This window comes from Salvelinus fontinalis, unplaced genomic scaffold (genome assembly GCF_029448725.1).
Source record: "Salvelinus fontinalis isolate EN_2023a unplaced genomic scaffold, ASM2944872v1 scaffold_0409, whole genome shotgun sequence".
In the NCBI taxonomy this organism is placed as follows: domain Eukaryota; kingdom Metazoa; phylum Chordata; class Actinopteri; order Salmoniformes; family Salmonidae; genus Salvelinus; species Salvelinus fontinalis.
The window spans coordinates 153,535-167,243 of NW_026600618.1; the positions used below are offsets into that span (position 1 = coordinate 153,535).

The window sequence follows — 13,709 nt, forward strand, 5'->3', positions numbered from 1 at the left end:
CTATACATAGTTGTGTTCTGTGGTTGTCAGTGAGTTGGCTGATATCCCATTTAATGAGGTCACTCCACAGTTAAGGCTGTACAGTGACTATACAAAGTCTACACTCTACACTTTGTGTTAGTAGCTGATGACAGAAGTGACAGCCTGGACACACATCAAAGTTTGACACCGTCAGTGTTGTTGAGCAGAGAATCAACCAGATTGATTCACAGTCAGTGTTGTTGAGCAGAGAATCAACCAGATTGATTCACAGTCAGTGTTGTTGAGCAGAGAATCAACCAGATTGATTCACAGTCAGTGTTGTTGAGCAGAGAATCAACCAGATTGTCCATGTTGAAGATACTCAGGTGCATGATACATTTTATTTGTTTAATTCTGTTTTTTTCTATTAGAAAATGTACTCTGAATGAGAACAAGCACATCTGTGAGCGTTATGCATTATAACATCGATTGACTAAATGATGATGTTGACAGCTTTGTAGTAAAACCAGGGTTGGAGTCAATTCCATTTCAATTCCAGTCAATTCAGAAAGTAAACCAAATTCCACATTTTCCTCATTGAAAACCATCGAAGAGAATTGGCATTTTCAGTTTACTTCCTGAAGGCAGAATGGCAGTGAGATGTCATCCTCCTTCTCACATCCAGCCTGTTCCTGATATTCTGGTCTACATACAGCACCACAATCACTTACATTCGGGAGGTATTCAGACCTCTTGACTTTTTCCACATGTTGTTATGTTACAGCCTTGTTCTAAAATGGATTAAATTGGGATGTGTTCCTCTTCAATCTACACACAACACCCCTTGATGACAAAGCAAAGACAGGGTTTTAGACATTTTTGCAAATGTATTTTATAATTAAAAACTGAAATATAACATTTACATAAGTATTCAGACCCTTTATTCAGTACTTTGTTGAAGCACCTTTGGCAGCAATCACAGCCTTGAGTATTCTTGGGTACACCTGTATTTTTCTCACATTCTTCTCTGTCAGGTTGGATGGGGAGCGTCGCTGCACAGCTATTTTCAGGTCTCTCCAGAGACGTTCGATCAGGTTCAAGTCCAGGCTCTGGCTGAGCCACTCAAGGACATTCAGAGACATGTCCCGAAGCCACTCCTGCGTTGTCTTGGCTGTGTGCTTAGGGTTGTTGTTCTGTTGGAAGCTGAACCTTTGTCCCAGTCTGAGGTCCTGAGTGCTCTGGAGCAGGTTTTCATCAATGATCTCTCTGTATTTTATTTTTTATTTATTTTTTATTTATCCTTTATTTAACTAGACAAGTCAGTTAAGAACAAATTCTTATTTACAATGACGGCCTACTAAAAGGCAAAAGGCCTCCTACGGCGGCTGGGATTCAAAATAAGAGTACATTTGCTCTGTTCATCTTTCCATTCGATCCTGACTAGTCTCCCAGTCCCTGCCGCTGAAAAACAACCCCGCAGCATGATGCTGCCAACACAATGCTTCACCGTATTTGCTCTATTGTTTACAGGATGATTTGTATCTTATAGAGCGTGGCTTTAAGGGAGTAGTATGGTCACATCTAGATAAAAACGAATGTGAAAAATAAACAGAGAAAATCTGTATTAAAACACTACCTATTCATATAAGTATTTATTCAACATTTACATATTCATATTAAGCTTCTACGTCTGTTTACAGGACGGTATTATTTGTAAGACGTAAGAGAAAATATATCAGCTTATTGTTAAATTATTATGACGTTCTTTCCAGTACAAAAAGTGTAGTAACTTGTTTACAAACTGCGTTACCAACTCCAGTCAGCAGATGGCGGATGTGCGTCTTTTAGGTGATGCTTCTTGCGTGACGTATAATTTACTGGACGGAACGCTTCTTCACCAACAACGCGCCTACTCTTTCATCCATCTCGGTAGCTTGCTAGCCAACGTACGACTGAAAGATTGACGCTTTAGACCATGTTAATGCACATTAGCTAATCTCAGTGTTGTTAACACAGTTCAGTTGACCTATCTACTGTTTAACTTTAACCTAATTTGCTTGTTCAATTTGCAAACTTGTTAAAGATTGATGCTGAGCCTAGCACTAGGCTAGTCGCTAATGCTAACTCGCTAGCTAACTCGCTACCTAACATCCCCGACCATGAGTTCGCTAAACTACTCAACCCCTGCTAAAGAAGAGGAGGTCTGCTGTACGGAGAAAGAAGCTCTGGCGCTGAACAATGTCGTGGAAGAAGAAGAGGAGGGTATTACAGTGAAAGAAGAGGAAGAACCTTTCATAATGAAAAAGGAGGAAGAGGAGGTTGTTATAGTGAAGGAAGAAGAGGCTGTTATAGTGAAGGAAGAAGAGGCTGTTATAGTGAAGGAAGAAGAGGCTGTTATAGTGAAGGAAGAAGAGGCTGTTATAGTGAAGGAAGAGGAGGCTGTTATAGTGAAGGAAGAAGAGGCTGTTATAGTGAAGGAAGAAGAGGCTGTTATAGTGAAGGAAGAAGAGGCTGTTATAGTGAAGGAAGAAGAGGCTGTTATAGTGAAGGAAGAAGAGGCTGTTATAGTGAAGGAAGAAGAGAAAGAACCTTTCAGAATGAAAAGGGAGGAAGAGGAGGCTATCTCAATAAAGGTGAAGATGGAAGACGTTTTTGGAGTGAAAGAGGAGGAGACAGAAGATCCGATTAACACCAGTGAGTACTTTCTTAAACATGGGCACAAACTATGCAGTTGTTGAACTAATGTGTGGTTTTAAGGGGCATTCTAATGAAGTTCTACACTTGAATATGTTTCAAGCAAGGATGCAAACAAACAACGCATACACAGTTGTATAGTGGCAGAACAGGATACCGGGTAGGGAGTGGGCTATTTCAAGTTTTTCACTCACCACGTTTATTCCGAAAAATGTCTGTCCTCACTCTGGTAGCCTATGGACAAACATTAAGAATAAGCTACATGGTGAGTTGATGCCCTTTTGGCAGCTAGTTAGCTAGGTGAATTGATCATGCTACTTTGTATGCGTTGTTTGTTGGCATCCTTGTACTTTACGAAGATTTTGGAACAGATTCCTGTTGGAACGTTCCACAAATTATACCCACCCGTTTCCTACTGTTTACATTCTTAAAGGTTCAGTCTGCCATTGGTACATTTATTTTGGGGACTTTTAAATTAGATGTATTGAATTCTCCATGTGGTCTATATTAAAGTTCCCCTCATCTAATATAACAGTCTTTTCAAATTCAATATTGTTGCATAATTTCTACTTAAAATATCAAAGGGACACAAAAGGCACCCATTTAGTAGAACGACCCTTTAACATTTGCATCACAAACAATATTTTATAGGCCCTTTTTAGACACATTCATGCCTATTGTAAGACCCAATGAATCACAGTGGTGGAAAAAGTACCCAATTGTCATACTTGAATATAAGTAAAGATACCTTAATAGAAAATGACTCAAGTATACGTGAAAGTCACCCTTTCACATTTGCATCACAAACAATATATTTAAAAATCATGATGAAAGTGGCCATTTTATTTGGTCTCTTGTAAGACCCTATGATTGTAATATATTGTCATACGTTTACCATCTGTTTGATGTTCTCATTCACACAGGAGAGAGACATGACTATGGTGGATCCTCTGGGGAGCCTCAACAACATCCTGATGCTCACGCGGAAGAGAAGAATCTCTCCAGATCAGAACACCAGATGGTACAGCTCGGTCTGGTCTAGCATACAGCTTCCTCTATCAGGGGCTGGTTTTCTGTAAAGCACTTCATGACAACAGTGACATCAGCATCCATAAGGATATGTGTCTGTGTCCCCTCTTTATGGTTACCAGGACAACGCTAGCCCTTCCTCCCTCCCGGAGTCCCCGTGTCGTGCCTCTCCCGGTAGCACCTTACTGCTGGGTATGAAGAGGTTGTCTGTGCTGCTGGTGGACTGCAGGAAAATAACGGGGCTGAGTGGAACTGTGAGAGGAGGAGGAGAGAAGAAAGGATCAGATTTGACTCATCAAAGTAAGTGTTGTAGTTTAGTTTGAACAAATACAATAGATCTGCCCACTGGTATCTGTTACCAGGACAACCAGCAGAGTTCTGTTAGTTGACAGGAAGATAGACTGGTATCTGTTACCAGGACAACCAGCAGAGTTCTGTTAGTTGACAGGAAGATAGACTGGTATCTGTTACCAGGACAACCAGCAGAGTTCTGTTAGTTGACAGGAAGATATACTGGTATCTGTTACCAGGACAACCAGTGTTACCAGGACAACCAGCAGAGTTCTGTTAGTTGACAGGAAGATATACTGGTGGATATGAATGTTATGAATATCATAACACTGAAAAAGGATTCTGCCAATGAAAAGAGAGAAACCAATAGACCATATAAAACCTTGATGAAAGTTAGCTTTGGAGAGAAAGTTTCAATGATCCGTTGTAAGGTGCAAATTTTACAAAAACTTTTCCTTAAAACTTCCTTATGGATGTTACATTGCCTGTCCCAGTCAACCCCCCTATCTTTACAAGACTGTAGAACAGGCAAACTAAACTCAAGACACTGTTAATTAATTAACTAATACTGGAGGAAAGCTGTGATCAGGCTGCCCACTCAAGAGAAAGCTTCAAACTGTAACCAGTGCCGGCAACCTTGTTCAGGTTATCAATCAACCTACCAGGGTAGTTACAAACAGTAGAGGAATGAAATCATCAACATATTTTGATCATATCTTTACTAATGCTGCAGAAATTTGTTTGAAAGCAGTATCCAAATTCATTGGATGTAGTGATCACAATATAGTAGCCATATCTAGGAAAACCACAGTTCCAAAAGGCTGGGCCTAATGTTCTATATAAGAGGTCATACAATTGTTTGTAGTGATTCCTATGTTGTTGATGTTGTTTGGTTATTTTCTTTCACAGTAAATAACTCACGGACACTAGAGAAGCTTTAACCAAGTTGAATTATTCCCAAAGGTTATGTACAGCTGTAATTCAGACAAACCAACATTTGTTCCATCCAGATATATATCTCACTTAAGACACTCCTCCTTCTCTCCAATCCTTACATCTTATGGTTCCACAGGAAGAGAGTAAAGAGGGTAACAGGATACCAAACCTTTATCTCCCTGATGAGAATCTGTCCTGACCTCAACCCCTCCTTCATCTAATCCACAGATGGCTGTAAAAACTGTTAAATCCACGTGGATTGATGAGGAATTTAAAAATGGTATGATGAAGAGGGAGGCAAAAGAGATGGCAAATAGGTCTGGCTGTATTACTGATTTGCAAACGTATTGCAAATTGAGAAATCATGTGACTAAACTGAATAAAAAGAAGAAACTACACTATAAAACAAAGATAAATGACATGAAGAATGATAGTAAAAATCTTTGGTGCACCTTAAATGAAATTTTAGGCAAAAAAATCCACAATGACATGTCACTGGTGTCTGAGAACGTGGATGGAAAATGATTGAGGATAATAGCGGCCGATATTGCCACTTCTATTCGCATTATCTTCAATTTAAGCCTACTAGAAAGTGTGTTCCCTCAGGCCTGGAGGGAAGCTAAAGTCATTCCACTACCCAAGAATAGTAAAGCTCCCTTTACTGGCTTAAATAGCCGACCAATCAACCTGTTACCAACCCTTACATTTAAAAAAATAAATGGTGTTTGGCCAGATACAATGCTATTTTACAGTAAACAAATTGAGACTTTCAGCTTATAGGGAAGTTCATTCAACAAGCACAGCACTTACAAATGACTGATTGGCTGAGAGAAGTTGATGATGATAGAAATATTGTTGGGGCTGTTTTGTTAGACCTCAGTGCGGCTTTTGACAGTATTGATCATAGTCTGCTGCTGAAAAAAACGTATGGCTTTACACCCCCTGCTATATTGTGGATAAAGAGTTTTTTTTGTTTAAATGTAAACTTTATTTAACTAGGCAAGTCAGTTAAGAACAAATTATTTTTTCAATGACGGCCTAGGACTGCCTTGTTCAGGGGCAGAACGACAGAGTTTTACCTTGTCAGCTCGGGGATTCGATCCAGCAATGTTTCGGTTACTGGCCTACCGCTCTAACCACTAGGCTACCTGCCGCCCCAGAGCTACCTGTCTAACAGAACACAGTGTTCTTTAATGGAAGCCTGTACAACAAAATCAAGGTAGAATCAGGAATTCCCCATGCCAGCTGTTTGGCACCTTTTTTCAATCTTTACCAACAACATGCCAATGACATTTGAGTAAAGCCAGTGTGTCTATGTATGCGGATGACTCAACACTGTACACGTCAGCTACTACAGCGACTGAAATGACTGCAACACTTAACATAGAGCAATCAATCAAGTTTATTTTATATAGCCCTTCGTACATCAGCTAATGTCTCGAAGTGCTGTACAGAGACCCAGCCTAAAACCCCAAACAGCTAGAATGCAGGTGTAGAAGCACGGTGGCTAGGAAAAACTCCCTAGAAAGGCCAAAATCTAGGAAGAAACCTAGAGAGGAACCAGGCTATGAGGGGTGGCCAGTCCTCTTCTGGCTGTGCCGGGTGGAGATTATAACAGAACTATGCCAAGATGTTCAAAAATGTTCATAAGTGACAAGCATGGTCAAATAATAATCATGAATAATATTCAGTTGGCTTTTCATAGCCGATAGAGCTGCAGTTAGTTTCAGAATGGGTGGCAAGGAATAAGTTAGTCCTAAATATTTCAGATTACCTTAAGTTACATGGCCTACTATGCTAATTCTGTAGCGGTATTGTTAGATGGGGGTAAAGATAAAGATTTTGTTGGGGCGCCAGGCAGGTATTAACCCTAGTTATTAAAGTTAGTTATTACCTATTATAACATTATTATCATAAATATGATTACAACCGAAAGGATGAGAGTAGAATAGATAGAGTAGCGCTTCCAGACACATTCTAAACATGATGGAGTCTTAAAGGAGGACTGTAGCATCATGAGGTGGTCACCTGAAATGCATTTCAATTAACATGTGTGCCTTTTTAGAAGTTAAGTTGTGGAATTTCTTTCCTTAAGCTTTAATTTGGTGTATTGCACTTGTGAATGCATGGAAGTTAAATATTTCGAATAAATAAATATATATTTTGCCATCTGCAATTTCACCGGATGTTGTCGAAACGTTCCACTAGCGGAACCCCTAGCCATAACAGGTTTTAATGTGTTTGAGCCAATCAGTTGTGTTGTGACAAGGTAGGGGTGGTATACAGAAGATAGCCCTATTGGGTAAAAGACGAAGTCCATATTATGTCAAGAACAGCTCAAATAAGCAAAGAGAAACAACAGTCCATCATTACTTTTAGGACCATCACAGGAATGGGAGACCCAGAGTTACTTCTGATGCATAAGTTCATTAGAGTTACCAGCCTTAGAAATTGCAGCCCAAATAAACGCTTCACAAAGTTCAAGTGCTTTGTATCTTGTGCTTTGTATTTTCGACGTAAAAACAAGTTTTGGACTTCCACACAAAATATTTAGAACCACCTGCTTGATTGGAATCTAGCGACGTCTGTGTCTTCAGTGTCCTAGAACTGTCTAGTTTGTGTTCTGACTTGTAAAACAGGATGAATAAAATAAGTAATGTAAACATAGCAGTAATTGCCAGGAAGCTCTACATTTGTTTTAAAATCACACTATAATTGTTAAAACTGGCCTCAGGTTATTGAGAGATCTGATTTAGGATTTACCCTCGTAGCAAGGTTGTTTTATCATGTGGAGGTTTCATCGGGCCATTTAAACATAACACAGTGTCTTTGGCAGGAGAAAGACCAGACTCAGAGGAACCAGAGCCAGGGACGTCCGAACCAGCAAGACGACACCAGTGCTCCCACTGTAGAAAGGGTTGTAACCGGTTATGGGACCTGAAACAACACGAGAAAATACACACAAGGGAGAAGCCTTACCACTGCTCCCAGTGTGGAAAGTGTTTCAGCCGTTCAAGGGCAGCTGAAAAAACACGAGAGAATACACACAGGGGAGAAGCCTTACCACTGCTCCCAGTGTGGAAAGGGTTTCAATCAGCCAGAAAGGAAGCCTGACCCAACGGCATGAGAGAATACACACAGGGGAGAAGCCTTACCACTGCTCCCAGTGTGGAATTGGTTTTAATCAGAAATCACACCTAAAAGATCATGAGATAATACACACAGGGAAGAAGCCTTACCACTGCTCCCAGTGTGGAAAGAGTTTCAAACGGCCTTGTCATCTGAAACAACATGAGAGAATACACACAGGGGAGAAGCCTTACCACTGCTCCCAGTGTGGAAAGAGTTTCATACAGCCGTTGGCAGCTGAAACAGCACATGAGAGAATACACACAGGGGAGAAGCCTTACCACTGCTCCCAGTGTGGACAGTGTTTCAAGCCGGTCAGGGGAGCTGAAACAACATGAGAGAATACACACAGGGGAGAAGCCTTACCACTGCTCCCAGTGTGGACAGTGTTTCAAGCGGTCAGGAAGGAGCCTGAAACAGCATGAGAGAATACACACAGGGGAGAAGCCTTACCACTGCTCCCAGTGTGGACAGTGTTTCAGCCAGACAGGGGAGCCTGACACAACACGAGAGAATACACACAGGGGAGAAGCCTTACCACTGCTCCCAGTGTGGAAAGGGTTTCAGCCGTCAGGGGAGCTGAAAGAACATGAGAGAATACACACAGGGGAGAAGCCTTACCACTGCTCCCATTGTGGAAAGAGTTTCAAACGGCCTTGTCACTGAAACAACACGAGAGAATACACACAGGGGAGAAGCCTTACCACTGCTCCCGGTGTGGAAAGTGTTTCAGCCGTTCAGGGGAGCTGAAAGAACATGAGAGAATACACACAGGGGAGAAGCCTTACCACTGCTCCCATTGTGGAAAGAGTTTCAAACGGCCTTGTCATCTGAAACAACACGAGAGAATACACACAGGGGAGAAGCCTTACCACTGCTCTTAGTGTGGAAAGAGTTTTAAGGGTTTAGAAAACCACAAAGCTCATGAGAGAATACACACAGGGGAGAAGCCTTACCAATGCTCCCAGTGTGGACAGTGTTTTCAGCCAGAAAGGAAACGTGAACCAACACGAGAGAATACACACAGGGGAGAAGCCTTACCACTGCTCCCAGTGTGGAAAGTGTTTCAGCCAGTCAGGGGAGCTGAAACAACATGAGAGAATACACACAGGGGAGAAGCCTTACCACCGCTCCATGTGTGGAAAGAGTTTTAACCAGAAAAGCAACCTGAACCAACATGAGAAAATACACAGAAGGCAGAAGCCTTACCACTCCTCCCAGGGTGCAAAGTGTTTGCCCATTTAGGAAGCCTGAAAGAACACATGAGACAACACACAGAGGAGAAGGCTTAGAAATGGCTCAGACTGGGAAAACATACTACTCATCACAGTCACTTGAACTTCATGAGAGAATCCACACAGAAGAGAAGAATTACTTGTATATTGATATTTCACATCTCATTGACTTAAAATTCATCAGAGAACATAGACAGTGCTCCCATTGTCTTATATTGTTGACTGATAATGTGCTTACCTGTCTTTACCATATGAAATTAAATGGTACAAGGTATACTCAAACACATATTTGTTTGTTTTTATTAGAAAACATGAATTTAATATGGAGTATGTCAGTTTGAATATAAAGTAGATCAGATTCCATGTGTTTAAATGGTCCTTTTTAAAACTCTTTGTGTGTGTTTATCTGGGTGTGTCATTCCTCCAGCACTACAGATAATCAAGTGATATTTGGATGTGATGCATTTGTTCCATTGTTTACATTTGCATTGTTGGCCCACTGATGATTTAATGAAATTCAAATATTCAGACTGTAACGGAAAATGTTAATTGTATGTGTGTCCACATAACTGATTATGCGACTAACCTTGTGAAATTATAGTGGTATTATGGTAGTATTGGTATTATAATCTCCTGTACATGGGACCATCATTATGTGTTGCAAACCAGCTGAACCTGCGTCCTTGTATGAATAAAGTCCCGCCCAGGAACAGGAAACTATAAAGATATGTGCTCATCACCCAATGCTTCAGGAATTCAGACTGTCTACACTGCGGTGTGTAACTCTGTTATTCTCTCTGATCTCAGAAATAAAGAATCTTGGTTTGACTTGGACTCCAGCAGATGCTTATTTTATAATATCCACCTCAACTCTCCCACGGATTGCTGTTTATCATTGTCTCAATGAAGAGTTCCTCGTTCCACTTTCCTGGGGTCATTTACAAGCCTCCCACTGGTTGAATAAACGTTGTTTCCACGTCATTTCAACAAAACAAATCCACGTGATGATAGATCAGATGTGAGAAAACTGATTGGATTTGTAAAAAGCCATCAACATCAGTTATTTTCTAGTTATTTTTCATCCAACTGGCAACCTAAATCCAATGACAGGTGACATTTTGTGTTGATTTCATGTTGAATTCACTTTAGTTGACGACTCAAAATGTAAATAGAAACTAGATGTTGAACTGCCGTCTGTGCCCAGTGGGCTGGATTGAATAAGTAGCAGGTGTTGGATCAATATCCACCTTAGTATCTAAGTTTCCATGTAATTTGAGACAGATTTTCATGTGAATATTCAAACATCTGCATAAAACAATATACGCATTTTCCCACCAGAAATGTTTCTATCAAACAGACTCATTGCAGATAAAAGGCTTTGCGTGACAAAACTTAAATATACATATTTGAGCATAAAGGAGTTTCCACCGCCATTTCTCGCTTAAACATTTTTACTGACACAAAAAGACCCCACCATGTAAAACGAACTAACATATCGTCTGTCGGCTTTTATAAAATTGTAAAGGCATAACCTGTTTCCATCAGCCTGGTCATTACTTTTGAAGTGGTTGGATCAATATCCACCTTCATGATATGGATGAAGCCTGATTTGGAAGGTCTGAGTAGTTCTATCTGATGTCATAATACACCCCTCTGATAATCAAGTGATATTTGGAATGTCTGAGTAGTTCTATATAATGTCATAATACTCTGATAGTGACACATTTGCTCCATTGTTTCCATGTCAGTTGGTTTCCCACTCTGATGATTTATATCTAACAGAGGGGCTTTAAAGGAATAGTATGGTGACATCTTAGTGGGGCTTTAAATAAATAGGATTATTAATCATGAACTCCTACAGATACAATACACTGCAGCTTTGACATCAAGAAGAGAATGGGCTGATGGGTGGTGGTGCTACTCTATAGGTAAGGCTGTCCAATATGAATGCTGTCCAATATGAATGTTCAATACACACAATAGGTTGACTGGGGAGGTGATGTACCACAGTCAAAGTCCTGCAATAAGAGCTAAGAGACTAATATTTGTGTAAACTACACTGCTCAAATAAATAAAGGGAACACTTAAACAACACAATGTAACTCCAAGTCAATCACACTTCTGTGAAATCAAACTGTCCACTTAGGAAGCAACACTGATTGACAATAAATTTCACATGCTGTTGTGCAACTGGAATAGACAAAAGCTGGAAATTATAGGCAATTAGCAAGACACCCCCAAAAAAGGAGTGATTGGGCAGGTGGTGATCACAGACCACTTCTCAGTTCCTATGCTTCCTGGCTGATGTTTTGGTCACTTTTGAATGCTGGCGGTGCTCTCACTCTAGTGGTAGCATGAGACGGAGTCTACAACCCACACAAGTGGCTCAGGTAGTGCAGTTCATCCAGGATGGCACATCAACCCGAAGCCACTACTGCATTGTCTTGGCTGTGTGCTTAGGGTTGTTGTCCTGTTGGAAGGTGAACCTTCGCCCCCAGTCTGAGGTCCTGAGTGCTCTGGAGCAGGTTTTCATCAAGGATCTCTGTACTTTGCTCGGTTCATCTTTCCCTTGATCCTGACTAATCTCCTAGTCCCTGCTGCTGAAAAACATCCCCACAGCATGATGCTGCCACCACCATGCTTCACCCTAGGGATGGTGCCAGGTTTCCTCCAGACGTGACGCTTGGCATTCAGGCCAAAGAGTTCAATCTTGGTTTCATCAGACGAGAGAATCTGGTTTCTCATGGTCTGAAAGTCCTTTTGGTGCCTTTTGGCAAACTCCAAGTGGGCTGTCATGTGCATTTTACTGAGGAGGGGCTTCCGTCAGGCCACTCTACCATAAAGGCTTGATTGGTGGAGAGGTGGAGAGATGGTTGTCCATCTGGAAGGTTCTCCCATTTCCACAGAGGAACTCTAGAGCTCTGTCAGAGTGACCATCGGGTTCTTGGTCACCTCCCTGACCAAGGCCCATCTCCCCCGACTGCTCAGTTTGGCTGTGCCGCCAGCTCTAGGAAGAGTCTTGGTGGTTCCAAACTTCTTCCATTTTAGAATGATGGAGGCCACTGTGTTCTTGGGGACCTTCAATGCTGCAGAAATGTGTTGGGACCCTTCCCAAGATCTGTGCCTCGACCCAATTCTGTCTCGGAGCTCTACAGACCATTCCTTCTACCTCATGGCTTGGTTTTTACCCTGACAGTCTCATATAAAGGGTCTGAATACTTACTGTTTTGTAAAGGTATATTTTTTATCTTTAATAAATGTTTCTAAAAACCTGTTTTTGCTTTGTAATTAGATGTTTTATATTTAACTAGGCAAGTCAGTTAAGAACAATTTCTTATTTACAATGACGGCCTACCGCTGAACAGTGCCTTGTTCAGGGTCAGAACAACAGAGTTTTACCTTGTCAGCTCAGGGATTCGATCCATCAACCTTATGGTTACTAGCCCAATGCTCTAACCAATAGGCTAGCTGCCACCCCAAATGATGGGCTATTGTGTGTAGATTGCTGAATATATATATATTTTTTAAATCCATTTTCAAATAAGGCTGTAACGTAACAAAATGTGGAAAAAGTAAAGGGGTCTGAATACTTTCCGAATGCACTGAACAAACATCACATTGAATATTCACCTCACTTTTGAAAAGCTCCATGAGGAAGAAAGAATTCCCAGATGATCTTTTAGATGTTCTGTCTTCAGGATGTTCTGGGTTGATGGCTGTTGGAGAGGGGAGGGGCAGTTGAGTGAGCTGGGGGCCTTTTATGGCCCTGCCTCTGGGAGCCTCTCAGCTTGTGACATGATGAGAGAGAGTGAGAGAGGGCCGACTTGTAAGATATTTTGTGCTATAAACGTACTTCTATTTGAAGAGCTTTTTGACCATTCAGGGACCTAATCTCAAGCAGTCATGAAAACATGAAAAAAATATTGTCCACACGAAAGACTGAATTTGGTAATAAAAAAGATTTTTGACAAGTTATATGCATGAAAATAAAGATGTTAAAAAAAATGTGACATTTTGGAGCGTTTTTTGCAGACTATATGAGAGGAATAAGCCTTGTTGTGGATACATGTCTATAAAGATAGACTGGTATTAGATATCTGAACCATTTTTGGGGCACATGTTGACAAGATGTTGGGGAATCACTGGAGGGGAATATTGACCAACTGAGCATCTCAGTGTACAGCTCAATAAACACAATAGTAGTTTTGTTACATTTCAGTCTTCTGTGATGAAGTGTCATATTGGGATGCAAACTCAAACATGAATACATTTAATCTGTATCTGACATGGTACTGGTGTCTTCTTTTTTAAAGCCCATAACCATGTGTGTGATGTGTAAACAACAAAGGGCACCCCCCCATAAAAAGATCCTGCGACAGAAAGCTGCACAATATGTTGAGTAAAGTATTTTGTTAACCATGACTATATCAAACC

At 41.0% G+C, this 13,709-nt stretch overlaps 1 protein-coding gene across 1 annotated transcript; it reads left to right on the forward strand.

The window, feature by feature from the left end:
• The first annotated feature begins 1,826 nt into the window (after positions 1 to 1,826).
• LOC129845941 (zinc finger and SCAN domain-containing protein 31-like) lies at positions 1,827 to 9,998 on the forward strand. The gene is made up of 5 exons (XM_055913918.1): positions 1,827 to 2,655; positions 3,579 to 3,676; positions 3,807 to 3,984; positions 7,748 to 7,929; positions 9,945 to 9,998. The coding sequence occupies exons 1-5, from the start codon at positions 2,121 to 2,123 to the stop codon at positions 9,996 to 9,998; spliced, it is 1,047 nt and encodes a 348-aa protein (XP_055769893.1). The 5' UTR covers positions 1,827 to 2,120.
• The last annotated feature ends 3,711 nt before the right edge of the window (positions 9,999 to 13,709 follow it).

What these genes read in the sequence shown, in the direction of transcription:
- LOC129845941 (XM_055913918.1), top strand. Translation starts at nt 2,121, where the DNA reads ATGAGTTCGCTAAACTACTCAACCCCTGCTAAAGAAGAGGAGGTCTGC. An exon ending in AGAAGATCCGATTAACACCA is followed by an intron (nt 2,656 to 3,578) that starts GTGAGTACTTTC and finishes TCATTCACACAG; the next exon opens with GAGAGAGACATGACTATGGT. An exon ending in CCAGATCAGAACACCAGATG is followed by an intron (nt 3,677 to 3,806) that starts GTACAGCTCGGT and finishes TATGGTTACCAG; the next exon opens with GACAACGCTAGCCCTTCCTC.